The sequence below is a fragment of the Mustelus asterias genome, chromosome 10 (genome assembly GCF_964213995.1).
Source record: "Mustelus asterias chromosome 10, sMusAst1.hap1.1, whole genome shotgun sequence".
In the NCBI taxonomy this organism is placed as follows: domain Eukaryota; kingdom Metazoa; phylum Chordata; class Chondrichthyes; order Carcharhiniformes; family Triakidae; genus Mustelus; species Mustelus asterias.
The window spans coordinates 104,462,129-104,485,113 of record NC_135810.1 but is presented as its reverse complement, the minus strand read 5'-3'; the positions used below and the strand labels follow the sequence as shown (position 1 = coordinate 104,485,113).

Genomic DNA, 22,985 nt, shown 5'->3' with positions numbered 1-22,985 from the left:
CAAATAAGGGGACCAAAATTGCACACAGTACTCTAGTTGCGGCCTCACCAGTACCTTGTACAATTGCAGCAAGACCTCCCTGCTTTTATACTCCATCCCCTTCACGACAAAGGCCAACATTCCATTTGCCTTCTTGATCACCTGCTGCACCTGCAAACTGAGTTTTTGCGATTCATGCACAAGGACCCCCAGGTCCCTCTGCACAGTAGCATGTTGTAATTTTTCACCATTTAAATAATAGTCCATTTTATTATTATTCCTTCCAAAGTGGATAACCTCACACTTGTCAACGTTATACTCCATCTGCCAGATCCTCGCCCACTCGCTTAGCCTATCCAAATCTCTCTGCAGACTTTCCGCATCCTCCACGCAATTCGCTTTCCCACTCATCTTTGTGTCATCCGCAAACTTTGTTACCCTACACTCGGTCCCCTCCTCCAGATCGTCTATGTATATGGTAAACAGTTGAGGCCCCAGCACCGATCCCTGCGGCACGCCACTAGTCACCAACTGCCAACCAGAAAAGTACCCATTTATTCCAACTCTTTGCTTCCTGTTAGATAGCCAATCCTCAATCCACGCTAACACTTTACCCCCAACTCCGTGTAGCTTAATCTTCTGCAGCAATCTTTTGTGAGGCACCTTATCGAACGCCTTCTGGAAATCTAAAAACACCACATCCACCGGTTCCCCTCTGTCAACCGCACTAGTCACATCTTCATAAAAATCCAGTAAATTCGTCAAACACGACTTTCCCTTCCTGAATCCATGCTGCATCTGCTTGATCGAACCATTTATTTCCAGGTGTCCTGCTATTTCTTCTTTAATGATGGATTCCAGCAATTTCCCAACTACGGACGTTAAGCTAACCGGCCTCTAGTTACCCGCCTTTTGTCTACCTCCCTTTTTAAACAGTGGCGTCACATTCACTGTGTTCCAATCAGCCGGCACTTCCCCAGAGTCCAGCGAATTTTGATAAATTACAACCAACGCATCTGCTATTACTTCTGCCAATTCTTTCAGTACCCTGGGATGCATTCCATCCGGGTCCGGGGACTTGTCTACCTTTAGTCCCATTAGCCTACCAAGCACTACTTCTTTAGTAATAGTAATCGTTTTAAGGACCTCGCCCCCTACAGTCCCACGACCGTCAATTTTCGGTAAGCTATTTGTGTCCTCTATCGTGAAGACCGACACAAAAAACTTGTTTAAGGCCTCGGCCATTTCCTCGTTTCCCATTATTAAATCCCCCTTCTCGTCTTCTAAGGGTCCAACATTTACTTTAGCTACTCTTTTCCTTTTTATATATTTGTAAAAACTTTTACTATCAGTTTTTATATTTTGTGCTAGTTTAGTTTCATAATCTATCTTTCCTTTCTTTATCGTTTTCTTAGTAGTTCTTTGTTGTTTTTAAAGCTTTCCCAATCTTCTAATTCCCCACTAGTTTTGGCCACTCTGTACGCATCGGTTTTTAATTTAATACTCTCCTTTATTTCCTTAGTTATCCACGGCTGGTTATCCCTCTTCTTACATTCCTTCTTTATCACAGGAATATATTTTTGCTGAGTACTGAGAAAAATCTCCTTAAAAATCCGCCACTGTTGCTCAGCTGTCCTACCAACTAGTCTGCGCTCCCAGCCTACATTAGCCAATTCTGCCCTCATCCTATTGTACTCCCCTCTGTTCAAGCAGAGGACACTGGTTTGGGGCCCTACTTTCTCACCCTCCATTTGTATTAGAAATTCAACCATATTGTGATCACTCATTCCAAGAGGATCCCTCACAAGAAGATCATTAATTTTACCTGTCTCATTACACAGGACCAGATTAGCAAACCTCGCTGGGGCAGCACGGTGGCATAGTGGTTAGCACTGCTGCCTCACAGTGCCAGGGACCCGTGTTCAATTCCTGGCTTGGGTCACCACCTTAAAGTTTGTTTATTAGTGTCACAAGTAGGCTTTCATTAACACTGCAATGAACTTACTGTGAAAATCCCCTAATTGCCCCAGAAAATCCCCAGAGTCTGCACGTTCTCCCTGTGTCTGTTGTGTCTGTGTGGGTTTCCTCTGGGTGCTCCGGTTTCCTCCCACAGTCCGAAATACGTGCTGGTTAGGCGCACTGGCCATGCTAAATTCTCCCTCAGTGTACCCGGACAGGCGCCATAGTGTGGCGACTAGGGGATTTTCACAGTAACTTCATTGCAGTGTCAATGTAAGCCTACTTGTGACGCTAATAAGTATACTTCAAACTCGGACAAGTGAAGAAATTGCATGGACAGACAGAGAGATTGTGGCAGTTTTCAGGGATTGCGTTTTACAATCCCATCAATTATCTCTGGAAACTGTAAAGCGATGGATGTGGTCATTGTCTATCACAGTCTGGAGAAACATGAATATGAAACAAGGTGTCACAGCAGGGGGAGCAATCCAATCCGTACAACAGTTCAGAAGATAATGTAAAAGACTGAGCACATTGCAAAATAGGAGGCTTGCAAGATACACACAATTTAGGATAACAATAATGTATTTTTAATCTTACAAAAAAGCAGACACTTCCAGCTGCAGTCTACAAACATGACAAATTAGCCAGTGGTGAGCAAAGCTAAGTGCGCAGATTCAAGCAGGAGACAAAGAGGCTCTGTATTTATAACTTTGGTTCAATACACGGGGATGGGAACTCAGCAGCAGAATTCAGAACTGGTGGTCATGCATCAAACTCCACAGAAACCATTAAGTGCGGCCACAGTCCCGGTATCAAAAAATGACTGCATGTGGCAGGCGTATAACAACCAGTCTGATCCAAAGTGAGCCACATTCGGGTTCTGGTCTCCCTGATTGGGTCATCCAAATTTGGATTAATTCATAGGTGCACATTTTCATTTACGTCTACTCGATGGCTAAGTAATGCTCAGTGCAATCTGAAAAAACTAACCTTGGCGTAAATTAGCAAATTAAGTTTTATTTTTAAAGAGGATCCTTACCGGGCTGTATTTAGTTTCCAAGAAGGCCAGCTTCCATGCCCTGCCACACACAAGAACAAATTAATTTTCACAAGTTGCTATAGTGAGAACCTGTAGAATTTTTCCACACTTTATTAAACAAATACATATAAGATTTCTGAAACATTTATCTGAAGAATCTTGATTATTACAGAACCAAACTGTATTTTTGAACTGTGGGTCATTTTACTTGATAGTAAACAAATGCCATAAGTAGAAGTATCAAAGCCCTAAAATTCCCACCCCTTCTTTTGTTGGAACAACAGCGCAATCTGGATTGGGGGTGGATTTTATTTGGGGTCAGCTCCTGGCTAGCCTAATGAAACGTGACCTCCCACCACTCTGGATGATCCAGAGGAGAATCTGCAGGGAGCCATCGCTCAATCGTGAAGCCACGCATTCTCTGCGCTGTGGCAACACCTTCACTGATATTGGGGGACAGCGGGTAATCGGGATCCAAATGTGGGCAAAGGTGGCAGCAGCTTGAGGGATCCATGCATGGCAAGTGGGGAGGGGTGGCAGTTCAAGGTCAAAATGTGTGTCTCTCAGGCAGGCAGGCTAATACTACTGGCTTGCGGGGAGTTGATGATGCTTCTCTGGGTGCTGTTTTAATATGATGGTCGGATATTCAACGCCATGATGCTGTATTTGACCGACCTACAAAGCAGAAGTCAGGAGTGTGATGGAATACTCTCCCCTTGCCTGGATGGGTGCAGCTCCAACAACACTCAACAGCTTGACACCATCCAGGACGAAGCAGACCACTTGCTTGTCATCAGCTCTGAGGGCAAGATTTCACCCAATGTCACTGGTTTCGTTTCCGCCTCTACATTCGGGCATGCAAATTAGGGACAGGAGTAGGCTACTCATCCTCTTGAGCCTGCTCTGCCATTCAATAAGATAATTTCTAAAATGATTTTAATCTTGGCATGGTGGCACAGTGATCAGCACTGCTGCCTCACAGCGCCAGGGACCCAGGTTCAATTCCCAGCTTGGGTCACTGTCTGTGTGGAGTCTGCACATTCTCCCTGTGTCTGAGTGGGTTTCCTCCAGGTGCTCCAGATTCCTCCCACAGTCCGAAAGATGTGCTAGTTAGGTGCATTGGCCATGCTGAATTCTCCCTCAGGGTACCCAAACAGGTACCGGAGAGTGGCGACTTGGGGATTTTCACAGTAACTTCATTGCAGTGTTAGTGTAAGAATATGTGTGACAAATAAATAAACTTTACTTTAATTTACCCCGATAACCTTTCACCCCCTTGTTTATCAATCTATCTAGCTCTGTCTTAAAAATATTCACAGAGCGGAATTTTACCAGCATGTCCGCCCAAGGTTCATACGATCCTGCCCAAGGCCAATGGAGAATGCTGTTCTCCGAGCCTCACCCGTCCCCGGAACCGGGGCGGACGTACTGGCCAAAGACTCTCCTTCCATCACCTTTTGAGCAAGGGAGTTTCAAAAATCCATTAGCCTCGGAGAGAAAAAATAGTTCTCATCGTCTGAGTCTTAAATGAAAGACCCTTTTTTAAAACAGTCACCCGTAGTTCTAGATTCTCCCACAGGATGAAACATCCTCTTCATTTCCATCCTGTCAATACCTCTCAGGATCTAAAAAGTTTCCATCAAGGCATCTCTCAATCTTCTAAACTCCTGTGAATGCAAACCGAGACTGGTCAAACCTTCCTCTTTCTCACCTGCCTGCTCCCGGTACTGGTCTAGTAAATCTCTGAACTCCTTCCAATTAATTTTCATCCTTCCATAAATAAAGAGACCAATACTGTACACAGTACTCTAATGTGGTGTCACCAGTGCCCTGTACAACTGAAGCATAACCTCCCAACTTTTATATTCAATTCCCCTTGCAATAAACAATAATATTCTGTTAACTTTCCTAATCACTCGCTGCACCTGCATACTAGCCTTTTGTGATTCATGCGCATGGAAGCCCAGATCCCTCTGCATCTCAGAGCTCTGCACTCTTACCATTTACATAATAAGCTTCTTTAACTGCCAAAATGGACAATTTCACATTTGCCCACATTATACCCCATTTGTCAAATCTTTGCCCACTCACTTAAGAACAAAAGAACAAAGAAAATTACAGCACAGGAACAGACCCCTCAGCCCTCCAAGCCTGCACCGACCATGCTGCCCGACTTAACTAAAACCCTCTACCCTTCCGGGGACCATATCCCGCTATTCCCATACTATTCATGTATTTGTCAAGATGCCCCTTCAAAGTCACTATCGTATCTGCTTCCACCATCTCCCCCGGCAGCGAGTTCCAGGCACCCATCACCCTCTGTGTAAAAGACTTGCCTCGTACATCTCCTTTAAACCTTGCCCCTTGCACCTTAAACCTGTGCCCCTGAGTAATCGACTCTTCCACCCTGGGAAAAAGCTTCTGACTATCCACTCTGTCCATGCCCCTCATAATCTTGTAGACTTCTATCAGGTCGCCCCTCAACCTTCATCATTCCAGTGAGAACAAACCAAGTTTCTCCAGTGTCTCCTCATAGCTAATGCCCTCCATGCCAGGCAACATCCTGGTAAATCTTTTCTGTACCCTCTCCAAAGCCTATGTCACTTTGTAGATTCCTTATGTCCTCTTCACAATTTATTTTCCTACCTAGCTTTGTGTCACCAGCAAATTTAGCGACCGTACCGTCAGTCTCTTGATCCAAGTCATTTATATAAATTGTGAAAAGTTGAGACCCCAGCACTGATCCTTGTGCCACACCCCACATTACATCCTGCCAAACAGAAAAAGATAAATTTATGCCTACTCTCTGGTTCCTGGCAGCTAGCCAATCTTCTATCCATGTCAGCATGTTACCTCCTACACCATTAGCTTTTATTTTCCGCAATAACCTTTGATGCGGTACCTTGTCAAATGCCTTCTGGTTATCTAAGTAAAATACATCCACCGGTTCTCCTTTATCCCCAGCATATGTACCTCCTTCAAAAAACTCCAATAAATTGGCTAATTGTGTTTTCCCTTTCACAAAACCATATTGACTCTGCCTGATTGACTCCAACTATCTGAAATTCCTGATGGACTTACAAACCTATAAAATAAATGTATAATGAGTGAGCGTTTTAATGAAGTGCTGTGTATTGTATGCTGAAAACCATTTTGTGGCTAATGGGATAGAAACTGGAATTGATTATGACCCAATAGTGGGTTGGGCCATCTTCCAGCCGTCCTTGGCAGCAACATGAAGGAACATTAGGTCCCTTTCATATATAAATCAGGGGCCTGTTTTAGGCTCCATATTCGATGGCAATGAGCAGAGTAGGAGCTGAGCCAGCTTCACTTGCAATTCTTTGACAGGCACTAAGGTTTCTTCTAAAACTTTTTGAAAATTGCTTGTGGAGGCAGAAGCTGCAGCAGAACACCCCCAACTTAGTGGTGCCACTCAACGGTCTTCCCACTTACTGCCGCACCAGCTTTCTTCCCTTCCAGCACATACCTTCAGGCACTGCCAGCGAGGCAAGTGGTGCTATATTTGTCTTCTTAAAATAGGACAGCTGCCTGTAGAGGTACGTCAGGCTCTGGCTGCTTGCCTAAAACAATAACGAGGCCCATGACCTACATTCGACCAGTTTTGGACGCAAGCTCTGTGCCATTGCAGCCCTGCAAATACACTTACAGGGATTCACAGAATCACAGAATGGTTACAGCACGGGAGGCCATTCGGTTTGTCATTTCCATGCCAGCTCACTGCAACAGCAACTCATCCAGTCCCACTTTGCTGCCTTTACCTCATAGCCTTGCAATTTTTCCCTCTTCAGATAATTATTCATTTGAGTGTCAGGATTGAATCTGCCTCCATCACACTCAGGCAGTGTATTCGAGATTCTACTGCTCACTGTGTCAACAGGTTTTCCCGATGTTGCTTCTTTTGCCGCCCATTATGAAAAAATGAAATTACCACTAAAACATTTGTAATTACAAGTTGTGTTCCTTATTTAACTTGGTGCTTTAATTTTCACAAATTGCTGATATGTAATTCAGTGAAAGAAAGTTTAGTTTATTTTTCATTTTTGTACCACTACTGAGTTCTGCTGCCATCCGAAATATGGGTCAGAACTTTAAGCTCCCCTGCTCGGTGGGCTTTTAGGTGAGGCGGCGGGGAGGGGGGGGGGAGCATGAAATTGAAAGGGCGGGATACGGGATTCCCTCCGGATTCCAGCTCACCTGTGCAACACAGAGATTTTACACTGGGAAGTAGGAGGCAGGGCTGGCCCCTAGGGCATCAGCGGTGTGGGCGGTGGGGGGGGGCCTTCAGCTTGTTCCTGGCGATGAAACTCGAGGTGTTCAGCTCCTTCACAAATGCTTTTCCTTCACTTTGGGAGGTCTTGGGCCAGGGATTCCCAGGTGTCAGTGGGGATGTTGCACTTTTATTTGAGGGTATTTTTGAAGCCTTCCTGGGGCTTGCTTGCTGTGTTGAAGCTCCGAGTAGAGCACTTGTTTTGAGTGTCCCATGTCAGGTTTGCGGATGTTGTGGCCCATCCTGCGGAGCTGTTCTAGGGTGGTCAATGCTTCGATGCTGCGGATGTTGGCCTGAGCGTGAACACTGATGTTGGCCTATCCTGCCAGTGGATTTGCAGGCTCTTGCGGAGGCAGTGCTGATGGTACTTCTCCAAGGTTTTGAGCTGCCTAGTCCTGGTCTCTGAGCCATATCGGAGGGCAGATATCACTAGTGTTCTGTAGACCATGAGCTTGGTGCCAGGCCTGAGGTCCTGATCTTCAGATACTTTCTTCCTCAGGCGATCGAAGGCTGCACTGGCCCATTGAAGGTAATGTTTAACCTCATCGCTAATGTCTGTCTGCCCTAGTTGATGGTGGGCTTCCAAGGTATGGAAAGTGGTCCACGTTGTCCAAGACCTCATTGTGGATTTTAATAACTGAGGGGCAGTGAGGGGGACAAGTTGGTAAAAGACCTTTGTCTAATGGATGTAAGGCCCATGCTCTCATAAGGCTTGGTGTAGACTATAGATTTCAGTGATGGAGCATCAGTGCTGAGGGCTGTAGTGCATTGGTTCTGGGCTAGGGTGAGTAAAAAGGTCATAAGGCAATCATTTATCCCACAAGGGGAGTCTCTGAGATGGCCAATTGGTTTGCTTTTAATGGCAAAGCCAACTCTATGGACTCGGTGGTCTTCTGGTTTACCTTTCTAGAAGAAGGTTCAATCACTATCTTGTTCCTTGTACTGGCCTTCCCCTGCCCGCCAGCTTTCGCTCACGGTGGCGATGCCAATGCCAAAATACCCGGGCTCCCGGGCAAACAATAGCAATGCACCATTCCAGGCTGTCGCTGCTGGGGTTGTCCCTGAGGGTCCCGACACTCCAGGGTCCCGACACTCCAGGGTCCTGACACCTTGACTTTAAGAGTGAAATGTGCCTGTGGATGAATTCTTTGAACATGAGTTCACCCAGAGGGTGTTTTGAGTTTGGAATGAACCTCCTACAGGGTGATGGAGGCAGGTTTGTTCGAGTGTTCAAAAGGGAAATGGATTGCTATCTGGAAAGGAATGTGCAAGGCTATGGGAACAAGGCAAGGGAGTGGGAGTTGGTGGAATGCTCTTTCAGAGAGCCAGTGCAGACTCTATGGCCTTCTTCTGTATTGTAGATTCTGTGATTTTTCTTGGCACTACTATCCCCTGTATGGATATTACTCCCTGATGCACTATTACCATAAACTCTGTTCCTTCCCGAGCCACTCAGCTTGTTTTTACCCACATCGATATATTTTTCTATTACATTTGGATTTCTAAATCTCCCTGCAGCTGAATCCTCCTCTCCTCTCTGTGAACTTAGTCATTTTTCGCTACTCTGCCAATATTTGCTGGTGCACTCTCATGTGTGTATGTCCTGTCTCCTCCTGTCACACTCTGACCACCAATACCTGTTTTGCTACCTTGCAATATTATCTTGTTCTTTCTCTTTAACGTTCCAAATTTCTTCCCACATGAAGTCTCTCCTCATTATTTAGTTTATAACTCTCTCTCTACAGCCCTTGCTATTTGACTCGTCAGAATACTCATCCCAGCACGGTTCAGATGAAAGCCGTCCCAACTTTTATTTATTTAGTGTCAGAAGTCGGCTTATATTAACACTGCAATGAAGTTACTGTGAAAATTCCCCAGTCGCCACATTCTAGTGCCTGTTCAGGTACACTGAGGGAGAATTTAGCTTGGCCAATGCACCTAACCAGCACGTGGGAGGAAACCGGAACACCCGGAGGAAATCCATACAGACACAGGGAGAACATGCACAAGGTCCTTGTGTATGAATCACAAAAATTCAGTTTGCAGGTGCAGCAGGTAATCAAGAAGGCAAATGGAATGTTAGCCTTTATCGCGAGAGGGATGGAGTATAAAAGCAGGGAGGTCATGCTGCAACTATACAGGGTACTGGTGAGGCCACACCTAGAGTATTGTGTACAATTTTGGTCCCCTTATTTAAGAAAGGATATATTAGCTTTGGAGGGGGTACAGAGAAGGTTCACCAGGTTGATTCCAGAGATGAGGGGGTTAGCTTATGAGGAGAGATTGAGTAGACTGGGCCTGTACTCATTGGAGTTTAGAAGGTTGAGGGGAGATCTTATAGAGACATATAAGATAATGAAGGGGCTAGACAGGGTAGAAGCAGCTAGGTTATTTCCACTTACAATGGAAACAAGAACTAGGGGGCATAGCCTCAAAATACGGGGGAGCCAATTTAGAACAGAGTTGAGGAGGAACTTCTTCTCCCAGAGGGTAGTGAATCTTTGGAATTCTCTGCCCAATGAAGCAGTAGAGGCTACCTCGTTAAATGTGTTTAAGTCACAGATAGATTTTTAACCATTAAGGCAATTAAGGGTTATGGGGAGCGGGCGGGTAAGTGGAACTGAACCCACTATCAGATCAGCCATGATCTTATTGAATGGCGGAGCAGGCTTGAGGGGCTAGATGGCCTACTCCTGCTCCTATTTCTTATGTTCTTATAACATGCAGACTCCACCCAGACGGTCACCCAAGCCTGGAATCGAACCCGGGTCCCTGGCGCCGTGAGGCAGCAATGCTAACCACTGTGCCACCATGTGGCCCAAACAGTACAGTTCCTTCTTTCCCCAGTACTGGTACGCCATGAATTTACAGAAAAGTATCTTTCAATTAAATAAAACCCACCCATTTAACACCATGCATTGCAAATTACAATCATTAGACCTTTCTAAAGGATGCACACTTCAGTCAGTAAAATCTCCACATCAGGAGTGTGATGTTAGAAATGAGAAATGTCCATAGAATATATATATAAAATAATCAGCCTGAAATTGGGAAAGGAGCAGGTTGAGGTGTCAAACATGCCTCGTTTAAATTAACCTTTTTGTTGATTTTTTTAATGACACGATGACATTTACATTTAAATGCTGCAAGTACATTCCAGAGCCCAAATCCGTAATAATCTTTCACTTCTTGGGGTTTGTTAGTCAGTGAAATGTGGAGAACATGGTATACATTTGTGCTAGTAAACAGATACGGAATGGTTAAGTTGTGAAGGAGATATTGTGCATTAAATTTAACAAATCCTGGCACAGACTATTGTGTGCTGGGTGTGCAGGTAAGGAAATTGTGGAAATCAGACTCACCCCAGAAGATTTAATTGCATTTATTTTTGTTTGCTTTTGAAATGTGGGTGACCCCAGTAACACTGCATATATTACCCACGTAGCTGGCTTGCTGGGAGTGCCACGCGGGTCAGGAATTATATTATCAGGCACCAGCAGTCATCAAAAGACTGTGAGCTGCCCTTGAAGTTGAAACATTTTTGAAGGGAGAAAAATGGCTCAGACCAGAACAGCCCCTTCACTGTTCAGCTTTTGGCAGCCAAGCAAGAGGATGTGTGGCAATAAAGGATGTCCCCCTTTCAAAGACAGGCTCAGTCAGTGGCGAAGGGAAATAAAACTATTTTTACAGCGCTCCCTCGATGCGTTTGTTTGATACGGAGCATTGAGTGATGGAGGCAATTTTCAGATTTCCAGCTGCATTAATCAAGCATTCCTTTAACCTGAACAGAATTTGTACCCTCGCTAAGCCGTCAAACACTCAATGCACAGGCTCCACATGCTCACAGCGTTAGCACACTATGGAGCTTTGTGTCCACCAGGCACTGAATAACCTTCAACATGTGACTGCCAGACTAATGTAGCCATCATTTATGTCATTGGGGAGACAATGGCCTAGTGGTATTATCGCTAGACTATTAATCCAGAAACTCAGCTAATGTTCTGGGGACCCGGGTTCGAATCCTGCCATGGCTGATGGTGGAATTTGAATTCAATAAAATATATCTGGAATTAAGAATCTACTGATGACCACAAAACCATTGTCGATTGTCGGAACAACCCATCTGGTTCACTAATGTCCTTCAGGGGAAGAAATCTGCCATCCTTATCTGGTCTGGCCTACATATGACTCCAGACCCACAGCAATATGGTTGACTCTCAACTGTCCTCAGGCAACTAGAGATAGACAATAAATACTGGCCAGCCAGCGACGCCCATGTCCCACGAATGAATTTTTAAAAAAAGCTGCAGTGTTTCCGTCAGAAATGACCACATTACAGCCACGATTCTCCTGAATTGGGACTGTGTGCCCACTGCAGCAGGAAACCCCAGCTAAGTCCATTTTAAGAGGAGCTAAATAATTAGCGGGTTTTCAAGCCCGCTAATTATATTTAAATTGGTGAATTTGAATACGTATCAGGTTCCCGCCTGCTACGGTCCCAACATACCAGTGCAAAAGGCAAAACAGAAACTGCAGCTATGTTCAGCTAAAAGTGCAGAGTGGCTGATCCATCTCGGCCTCCTCCTGAGTGTTGTAGGGTGCTGGATGCTGTTTGGTTTGGTCTTAATGAAGTCTTTGAGTCTTAAGTAGGTTAGCTATATATAATTATTAACTGCAAGAACATAGATACAGTAAAGGATTCAAGCTATGTGCTGTCTCCACGCTTGCTTGTGAACGTGCCTCTGTCCAATGCTAGACAGACCCCTAGGCGTGGGTCATGTGTTCTCTTACATCACTGTGTAGGCAATATTGTACTCAGTCCTATGTCAGAGCCTTATACTGGCACAGTGGTTAGTACTGCTGCCTCACAGCTCCAGGGATCCGGGTTCAAATCTGGCCTTGGGTGACTGAGTGGAGTTTGCACATTCTCCCAGTGTCTGCGTGTTCCCCCACAGTCCAAAGATGTGCAGATTAGGTGGATTGGCCAAGCTAAATTGCCCATTAATGTCCCAAGATCTGTAGGTAAGATGGATTAGCATGGTTATGGGATAGGGCAGGGAAGTGGGACTGATAATGGGTCAGAGAGTTGGTGCGGACTTGATGAGTCAAAATGGCCTCTTCTGCACTGTAGGGATTCTCTGATACACCTCCCTCAAGTCCTTATCCAACATATTTTAAGTTATTCAAGTCTACCCCAGGTATTTACATCATTATGACTACCACATCTCCCCCCTTCAAGTCTTTGAGTTCATAGGTTCAGGCCAAGGCTCAAAGCCTTATAACCCTTCCATATCTCATTCGCACTAATGTCAAAGGAATGGGAGGCTGATTTGCTCCAGGTAAAATCTTTTGTTTTGGAGTTTGTCCTGGCTATCTTTTCCTTCTCTTTTTCCATTCCTTAATATTGAGCCACTCCTTGTCAAATCCACAGTTCTGGAAATAGGTGATGGCTGTTCTATTTTGTTTCTTACGGGGTAGACGAACACTGTGCTTGTAAGCATGTCATTATTACTCACCGCAATGACCTCTGCGACGGAAGGTAGTCATTCCTGTCAGGATGAGGATTTTTCTCGTAATTTCAGTTTTGCTTTTGACTGTGTGGTGTTCTGTCGACAATGGACGATTACTACTTGGTTGCAGCATCTTCTCTGGCACTGCCATGCTGCCTGGGAGTTGGCGGAGCCGAAAGTTGAGGCTGTTCATTGCTCTCTTGTCTATACTCCCCTGGGGGCATCATGGTAACCATCTGGAGTGGTTAGTTGGTGTGGCCAATGAGGGTCTTTTGGCACGTGTAGCAAAGTCAGTTCATAGCCAAAATCCCAGTTAGAATACCCTTTCCTTGTTGGAGCTCTCAGGAACGTGCAATTTTGGACAATTAAGACAGTGGCTATCTTGACACCTTCTGCCATTTTGAGGAGATCCAGGGCCACACAGGCATCTCTGCTCAAAAGAGAAAAGGACGGGTTATGAATATCGTGCATCAGCTTGAAGATTTATTTGTCGTCAGACCTTAGCAGTTCCAGAATCATGCCAATGACTAGAAGTCGGGTTCCACTTGGCCCACAGAGTGGTGTGTCTCTTGTTCGAAGCCACGATTCTTTGTCTGACAGGACTGTAACACTGGCTCCCATGTCCAATTTGAACTTTGTGACATGGCAGGTAAACAAAATGTCTTCTCTCCAGTTTGAAAATCCAAGATCTTTGACATTATCCAAGAAGCATGGCTGAATGTCCTCTTGGTGTACAGTTTTGACCTCTTGAATCATCTTCGGGTCTTCTGTACGCTTAGATGTTTTGGCCTTTCACAGTTTGTTGAAGCTTCCATTTCTGTTACATTGAAAACATTGGGCCTAAACTGCAGGATTGCTCCACAGTGCTGCCATGGTTGCTCTACTGTTCAGTTCGGGTATTGTTCTCCTGGCCTGGAGTATCCCTGTTTCTGTGCTGTTTACCTAATTGGACGGTGGGGTTTCCTTTGTGCCGTGATTTATTTCCTCCTCTTAAAATGGACTTGTGCTGCACATAGAATTCAGATTGCCTAATAATCTGGATAACTTTCCCAAGGGTTCGACCTTCCTTCGTTTGCAGCCTGTCTGAGAATGTGTTGTCCACTATTCCTACAATTACTCTTTCCCTGATAAGTTCAGATTTTAGGTCTCTGTATTCGCAACCTACAGTCATTCTGTACAGTTCATTAATAAGTTGACAGCTTCTCCTGGCTCTTGGAAACGCTTATAAAGTTCAGCCCTTTTGAGGATTTTGTTACATTTCAGGCTAAAATAAACACTGAATGATTTTAATAATTCTTCGAATTTAACAAATAATTTGTCAATTCCATATCTAGCAACAATGTCATCCGCTATTGGTCCTACCAAATAAAGTATTGTGTTAACTTGTTCAGCTTCTGTCTTTATATCCAGACCTGAATCTATCATATATCTAAGAAAGGTTTTTCTCCAAAGTCCTCAATCATGTAATTGAACTCGGTCTTGGATAAGTCCAAGTTGACCAGGAAGAGTGGATCCATGATTAAAATATTTTGAAGTGTAGGTTCAGCTTTACAAAGCTGCTGAAATTCAAGATGGTGCCACTGTTTGGTTAAAGACAAAGGGTTTACCCATGGTTGCCATTTTCAGCAGGCCTGCATTGCAATGGAGGTCGGTGACAATGTTAGTCCCTTTAAGGGACAATGCTGGTCCCTTTAAGAGTAAACCAGGTCTTGTATCAGAGTGAATTGAGAGCAGGTGATGTAAGTTTGTACTTAAGAGCTGTGATTTTCCCCAGTTGGAGGATGCTTCTGAGCAGCCAGCAATACCCATATCCCATGAACAAATTTTTAAAAAAGACAAAGAGATGTGTGAATTCTGTGGATGGCTATGAATATTCATATCTAATTAGTTATTTGCCTGGGACTTGATACTGACTGTAGCTCAATAGTCAAAGGTCATGTTTGATTTATTATTATCTCATGTATTGGTATACAGTGAAAAGTATTGTTTCTTGTGCATTATACAGACAAAACATACCCTTCATTCGAGAAGGAAAGGAAAGGGAACAGAATGTAGTGTTACAGTCATAGCTAGGGTGTAGAGAAAGATCAACTTAATATATGGCAGGTCCATTCAAAAGTCTGATGGCAGCAGGGAAGAAGCTGTTCTTGAGTCAGTTGATATGTGACCTCAGACTTTTGTATCTTGTTCCCGACGGAAGAAGGTGGAAGAGAGAATGTCTGGTGTTGGTGGGGTCCTTGATTATCTGGCTGTTTTTCTGAGGCAGTGGGAAGTGTAGACAGAGTCAATGGATAGGAGGCAAGTTTGCGTGATGGACTGGGGTATGTTCACGACCCTTTGTAGTTTCTTGCGGTCTTGGTCAGAGCAGGAGCCATACCAAGCTGTGATACATCCGGAAAGGATGTTTTCTATGGTACATCTGTAAAAGTTGGAGAGAGTCGTAGCGGACATGCTGAATTTCCTTAGTCTCCTGAGAAGATCGAGGCATTGGTGGGCTTTCTTAACTATAGCTTCATGATTTGCAGCAGCCATTTTTTAATAACATATTTGTGTCAGCTTTTTTTGAAGTATTGGCTGAAAGTTCATAATATACTGGGCGTGCCAGTTGGAAATGCAAAAGGAATCCAGTTAGCTCAGTTGGCGAGACAATTAGTACATGGTTCAAAATAATGCCAAAAGCAAAGGTTGGATCTTCTTCCAGCTCAGGTAGACCAGGGGTCTGTTTTCTTGCCCTTCCCTGTAGAAAAATCATGGCACAAGCTGCGGCTTGGTGACCCTTGAATAATCAAGAATGTGATCCGGGGAAGAAGGAGAAAGTGAAAAGAAAAGACCAAGGTCCAACAGGTTTGCTTTCTATTGTCCTGGTAGTTGTTTGAAAGAACGTTAATGTGAGTTGCTGATTAATCATATTGATCGATCTCTTGTCAATTAATTTGCAGCAGAATAAGACATGACCCAAGGAAAACACCAATGGTGGAAAGTTTTGGGAACCATAGACATATGCTGGAATTTTACCGGCACAACCGCCCCAGAATCGAGGTGGGCGAGGCTCGCAGACGGCATTCTCCGTTGGCCTCGGGTGGGATTCTGGCTATAGAGTCATCAGCTCCTACTAAAGATGTGGAATTTGCCACATAAATACTGTACCCCAAAGTATCATTTTCTAGCCAGCATTTGAACGAATCAATGATTCCTTATTCCCTGGGCACTGTACTCGATAGATTTACTATGTTCACAATATGCTTCACAACACTCAGCAGACAAGTTATTAGACTGGGTTGATACATGAATTTTCTGGATGTAGAAAAGGTACAGGAGTGATCATACTTACAATGCATCATCAGAGCTGTCTGCACAGAGTGCCAGTTTTGACCCATCCCTTAGGTAGATCATCATCATACACTCCCTACTGCTCTGTTCAGGTGGCAAGCCCTCTGTGGAAGAAAAGGTTTAATAATGGTAAAAATAATAAACAGGTAAAAGACAGAACTGTGTGCTCTGTTGTGCCTTAGTTGTTTCTATGGAAGTCAGTTTGCAAGATTAGCTTTTTGAACATACTATTATTCAGGGCCAGCATTGTTCAAATAACTTGCAGAGCCTCATTGGTTTACACCACATTTATGTCCTGCACTAAATTTCTAAGTGAAGTTGGGTTTAAGATGCACACATCTTAGCTAAAAGGGAGGCGATGGCCTGGTGCTACTGATCCAGAAACACAGGTAATGCTTTGGGAACCCGAGTTCGAATCCCGCCACGGCGGATGGTGGAGTTTGAATTCAATAAAAAATATCTGGAATTAAGAATCTACTGATGACTATGAAACCATTGTCAATTGTCGGAAAAACCCATCTAATATCTTTTAGGGAAGGAAATCTGCTGTTCTTACCTAGTCTGGCCTACATGTGGCTCCAGAGCCATAGCAATGTGGTTGACTCTCAATTGCCCTCCAGCAACTAGGGTTGGGCAACAAATGAAGTGGTGGAGGCTACCTCGTTGAAGATGTTTAAATCACGGATAGATGGATTCCTGATCGGTAAGGGAATTAGGGGTTACAGGGATCAGGCGGGTAAGTGGAACTGATCCACTTCAGATCAGCCATGATCTTATTGAATGGCGGGGCAGGCTCAAGGGGCTAGATGGCCTACTCCTGCTCCTATTTCTTATGTTCTTATGCTGGCCAGCCAGTGATGTCCAAGTCCCACGAATGAATAAAAACAAACCTTAGCTGAAGTATTGTCCTGTAAATGATGGATTTACCCCCAGACAATATCAATTCTAAACTGCCATCTCCAGTCTAGGGCCTGCCCATCAGACTTATGCTGCTATAAAACAAGGGGAACATTGGAGAAATATTTTTTTTTCATAAGTTTCTTTGAATTCGTGCCCACTGGGATATCTGGAAAAACTCTCTGACAATCAGATTATGTTAAGTACCGAGTACAGCACAAATGAAAATTGCAAGAACAGAGAATGTGGGAAATGGGAAAAACACATGTTTGACTGGAGGCTCAATAGAATCCATAGAATCCCTACAGTGCAGAAGGAGGCCATTCGGCCCATTGAGTCTGCACCGACTCTCTGAAAGAGAATCTTAACCAGGCCTACCACTCCGCCCTATCCCCGTAACCCCGCAGCTAATCCACCTATACATCTTTGGACACTAAGGGACAACTGTTCAATGCTGCCACGCCAGCTCCCGATTTTTATACAGCAGTTGTAATCCCCGCCAGTGTGACGTCATGCCAGAGTGGAGGGAGATGGTAGCGGGGGTGGAGGTTCTAGTCGCAGATCCACTAATTATATTTAAAAGGTGTGTAAACGTGTGCTAATCTCCTTTATGCTCATTTTCAGCATGGATTCCTCCACGCCAAAAAACTTAGGCTGGGAGATGCGCTCGGGCCCGGATGCCCAGTGCAAATTCTTTTATTCATTTGTGGGACATGGGCATCGCTGGCTGGTCAGCATTTATTGCCCATCCATAGTTGCCCTTGGAGGGCAGTTGAGAGTCAACCACATTACTGCGACTCTGCAGACAAATGTAGGCCAGACCAGGTAAGGACGGCGGATTTCCTTCCCTAAAGGACATTAGTGAATCCTGCGAGTCAGCCGGCGCTCAAATCTCCCGGCCCGCTGCGCTAACGGGATGGGAGAATCGCCCCCCCAGAATTAGATGTCCAAGTTACGTTTTAATAACAGCAAGCACCATTACTTTCCTTGTATTATGTTGAAAAATTAAACTGAAATGGGACGTCTACTGTGCGAGTATCATGTGGAAAACTCCAGATTGCAACGCTGTATAATTTATTTTCACCACCTAAGCAATGACACTTTGCCTTGGTTTACCAGTCAATATGACTCTGCAGATGGATGTATCGTTGTTGCTTTGTTCATGCAACACAGAATTTTAAAACATAAAATACTCAGCCTTGTAGCCTACAGCTACAATCAGGTCAAAAATCTGGATTTCCTTTCATAACACCACACGGACTGCGACGGCTCAACAGATTTTCTCAAGAGAAAGTCGAGATGAGCAACAAATATTGATCTTGCCGGTAATGTTCACATCCCACAACTATGTTTTAAAAATTGGGCCAAGTTTTAAAACAGATATTTTTAAAAATTTCTGTTTTAAATTATGAAATTATTAAGAGTGGTAACTTGGTGAAGTTGAATGAAAATGGGTATTTATCCCAAAAAATCTTTAATCAGACTGCCCAGTCCACCATCTGTCTTTAACCTAATTTTAAATAATTGCCAATAGCAAAATGAGAGGTTCCAGAATTTTAAGTCCTGTGCAAATCCATGTTCTGCCACAATGGCACAGTGGTTAGCACTGCTGCCTCACAGTGACAGGGACCCGGGTTTGATTCCCAGCTTGGGTCACTGTCTGTGTGGAGTTTGTACATTCTCCCTGTGTCTGCGTGGGTTTCCTCCGGGTGCTCCGGTTTCTTCCCTCAATCCAAAAGCTGTACTGGTTAATTGCAATGGCCATGCTAAATTCTCCCTCAGGTGTACCAAGCAGGTGCTGGAGTGTGGCGACTAGGTGATTTTCACAGTAACTTCATTGCAGTGTTAATGTAAGCCTACTTGTGACTAATAAATAAACTTTAAACTTTGAGTTTTTATAGGCCAAGGATAATAAGAGACATTTTAAATGTCTTTGAATCTAACAGATCTTTGGACACATGGGGCAGGATGTCCTCCCCTGAAACGCTGGCCATTTGAGAATTTAGAGATCAGGATCTGGAGAGGGTGACACGTTGCGACCATCGGCATGCACTAGATGTCTCGTCCATCTAAATTGCTTTTGCAGGAGTTTTGCCTGAATGTTTGTGGAGCTGCTTCAAGAACGACTAGCATTTGTTTGACGGACCTTCCATTGAATCTGAAGGAGGGGGCGGAGGCAATGCTGACAAAATTTCTCTAGCGCATTCACGTGCACTGATACAGAATCCAGCTCTCACTGCAGTCCAGGCATGTGGTGACGATAATGGTTCTGTACACTAGGGACAGAATTTTACACCCCCCCGCCCCCCCATCCCCACCCAAGCGATGTGTGTGCAGGTGGTGGTGGTAGCAGTAGGAGAGACAGGGGCTGTAAAATTCCCCGTATGACTTCCCAAAGGCCTGGGTTGGGAGGAGGTGAGGGGCACTTCACTCAAAGACCCCCTTTCAACCTTGGGTGCCCCCTCCATAAGATTTACCTCACAAGGGTGCTCCCTCCCCTCTTGGCCTTTCCACCAACACCCTCACCACCTATCCCATCCAACACCTGGACTTCAGCTCCCCCCCCCCCACCCCGCCACCCACACTTTACCTGGTCTTGGACGCCTGGGCCTTAGACTCTAGGGAAAGCTTGTAGTCCCTGTTTTGTTCACTGCACCTTCTGGCACTGCTGGGACTGGTGAGCTGCTGGTCAATCTGATTGGTTGGCAGCTCTCTAAGATGGGACCGGCCCCTGACTGAGGGGCAGAAGTTCCGCCTCCAGCCAATTAATACTCAGTAGAGCAGCCAGTATTGGTGGTGATGCTTTATCCTAAAAATTCTGGCCGATTGGACCTTTGTTGACATGTCGAGTTCTCTTATCCACTACTTGCTGCCTGGTGGGTGGCACAGTAGTTAGCACTGCTGCTTCACAGCACCAGGGACCCAGGTTCAATTCGATTCCTGGCTTGGGTCACTGTCTGTGTGGAGTTTGCACGTTCTCCCCATGTCTGTATGGGTTTCCTCCGGGTGCTTCAGTTTCCTCCCACAATCCAAAAGACATGCTAAATTCACCCTCAGTGTACCCGAACAAGCGCCGGAGTGTGGTCAGTAGGGGATTTTCACAGTAACTTCTTGCAGTGTTAATGTAAGCCTACTTGTGACATTAATAAATAAACTTTAGTTTGTAGAAGGCTGAACTGGTGTAGCTGAGCCTATCCTCTTGTCATGGTGGCTTTTGAGGAGGTGTCTGCCCTGGTATGAGAAATACTCAACGTATTCCAGAGTCTCTCCTTTAACATATATAGGAGGTGGAATATTTGGCTGACTAGGTGTGGGTTGATATGAGTTTTGTTTTGGCACCATTCAAGGGCAGGCTGAGTTTCTTGCATGCAGAATGGAAGAGATTGAGAGTGGTTTGCAAATCTGGTGCAACCTGGGCAACGACACTGCAGTCACCCGCAATTTGTAGGTCATGTTTGTGTGTGGTGGTCAGCTTAGTTTTGGCACGGAGGCGGCTGAGGTTAAAGAGTTTTCCATCTGGGAGTATTTAATACTCACACCAGAGCGTAGTGGATCTTTAATAAGGTTAATAGCCTTGTCAGGTAGATCGTAAACAGTATGGGGGCTATTGCACAGGTTTGCTTGACAGTGGATTTTGATGGCATGTGTTTCAGGTCGCTGCTGAAGACAGTTGCTGTCAGATCATTGCATATAAACTCAAACTAGGATGGCAGAGTGGTTAGCACTGCTGCATCACAGCTCTTGGGTTCAATTCCGGCCTCGGGTGACTGTCTGTCTGGAGTTTGCACGTTCTCTGTGTCTGCGTGCGTTTCCTCCGGGTGCTCCGGTTCCCTCCAAAAATGTGCAGGTTAGGTGGATTGGCCATGCTAAATTGCCCCTAAATGTCCAAAGATGTGTAGGTTAGGGGGATTAGCAGGGTAAATATGTGAGGTTACGGGGATAGGGCTTGGGTGGGATTCTCTATCTGAGAGTCGGTGCAGAATCGATGGGCTGAATGGCCTCCTTCTGCATTAAAGGGATTCTATGATAACCTCAGAAAAGCAACTCCAGGAGAAAATGAATCCTTTCAGCCCAAAGATGTAAAGTTATCTCAGTTGGCAAGTTTATTGTGACTTACCGTAGTAAGTAAGTATACCACTATTACTGCACCACCTATTGCCATACTGGGAGACTGGCCACACTTCACAAGGAAGGTTTTTAACTGTCAGCATCGAATGGCGTCCTGAACCACCAAAATGTTCAGCTGGCTCATTGCTAACTGTTGAAACATGACTTTGTAAAATAGACAAGGTGGACAGATAACACTTACCTATGCATTCATACCCTGCCTTTATATTTATGCAATTTATTCTCAGATGGATGCTGTCTTCCAATTGACGGCGGTTTTCATCTTCATAATACACAAGGATACCGTCCAACCACAAGTCAAACCAGTTCTTCTTCCACCGTTTTAGTATTGTGCCTGCATACACACATCAAGAAAGTTACATAGATTTTCTTTTCATTTGCCCTTCGCGTCTTTCCCGTTTAAATGGGCAATTTAAGAAAAGCATTCTACACACTGCTACTAAATTCTGTGGCTAAATAGAAGTCCTATAACTGTATTAAATTCTATAGCTAAATAGAAGTTCTATAACTGCTATTAAATTCTGTGGCTAAGTATAAATAATTTCTAATGAGTTAAATTCCTTTCTCCTTAAAAATTCTGGAAAGGGTGGAGACATCGTTTCTCAATTTAAAAGCCGTTATAAATTTCGGTCAAAAGATTGAATATTGCCAATTTATCTACAGCTATTGATTGATATAAACGCTTGTTAATTTAAACACTTGTTACAGAATTCCAATTGGTTACGAAATTTAAATTCAGCCACATTAAAGCAGATACTGCAGATTCTTAATCCCCTTCAAAACACTCACTTTGTCTCCACAACATGCCACTCTTCACCAAGGCCATTCTCACACAGGGGTCTTTGGATCAGCGGATCCCACACCTCATCCGCCCAGCTTGCAATTCAATTCACCTTCTCTCGCACATTTATGGGAACAAACGCTCGGAAGAAAATAAAAATGGGCCTCTCCTTCAAATACTAATCCGCATGATCGGATTTAGGGATTTATTCGTCCCTGCATGATCCCTCTCCTAAATAGAAAAGTCAGGAAGGTTCCAGAAAACAGGTTGAAGTGGCTTTTCAAAGCAGCACCTCACACTCGGCTAAACGGGTTTGTGCTCTGATATTTAAAAAGAAGTTTTCAATTGTATTTAATCTTGCAATTCAAATTGTTTCCGAATTCCAGAACTGAGTAATAATGTTCAATAAATGCCCAACCCTATAAATATATTCTAACTCTTTATTGAAATGAGATCAACTCAGTCTGATCACACTCTTTTTGCATTTTTTTAGTTTCAAACAATGTAAACAATATTTTAAAGTCTACAATTCAAAGTGCACCAATGTGTAAATACATTTGCTTTTTTTTAATAAAAAGACAATCTATGACTATAGTTTAAGGGGAAATTATGATCTCAAAATATAGAATTGGAACAGACCAAGATAGGTAACATGTCTCAAAGCTAAACGAGGTGATGAATTGGTACAGTGTTTATCCAGAGGTTTCCAAATACTGGGCTATTCCAAAACCTTCCCCTCTACATTGATACTCTTTCAGCCTTGTAGCAGCTTTATGTACCTGGGAGTTGTAGTCTTTTTGCACTGGATATCTCTACTCTTCCTCATGCTCAGAACTACATTTCCCAGTATGCAAACCAAGGCACAGTATCAGCACTGACACTGGTCGAAGCTCTGAAACAGGTAATGCGAACAGAAGCTGGCATGTTGCTGTGATCTGTGTTAACTAATACAACTGTACCAACCTTACATTTTATATTTATTCTCAGTTCAAGTTGTCGTCCCAAATGAAAATTATACGCCTGAGATTTCTCCAATCTCGATGCCTATGTATCACGTGTTAATTGAAT

General features: G+C 44.2%; 1 protein-coding gene across 1 annotated transcript in view; it reads right to left on the bottom strand.

Moving 5' to 3' along the window:
* Nucleotides 1–21,962, bottom strand: part of plekhb1 (pleckstrin homology domain containing B1) — a 66,551-nt gene extending 44,589 nt beyond the window's left edge. Inside the window, exons 1-4 of the mRNA XM_078221463.1 lie at nucleotides 21,926–21,962; nucleotides 21,318–21,470; nucleotides 16,113–16,215; nucleotides 12,992–13,211 (exon numbers count right to left, since the gene is read on the bottom strand). Coding sequence (XP_078077589.1) covers nucleotides 12,992–13,211; nucleotides 16,113–16,215; nucleotides 21,318–21,470; nucleotides 21,926–21,962 — 513 coding nt within the window. The remainder of the gene's footprint in view (nucleotides 1–12,991; nucleotides 13,212–16,112; nucleotides 16,216–21,317; nucleotides 21,471–21,925) is intronic.
* Nucleotides 21,963–22,985: the final 1,023 nt, after the last annotated feature.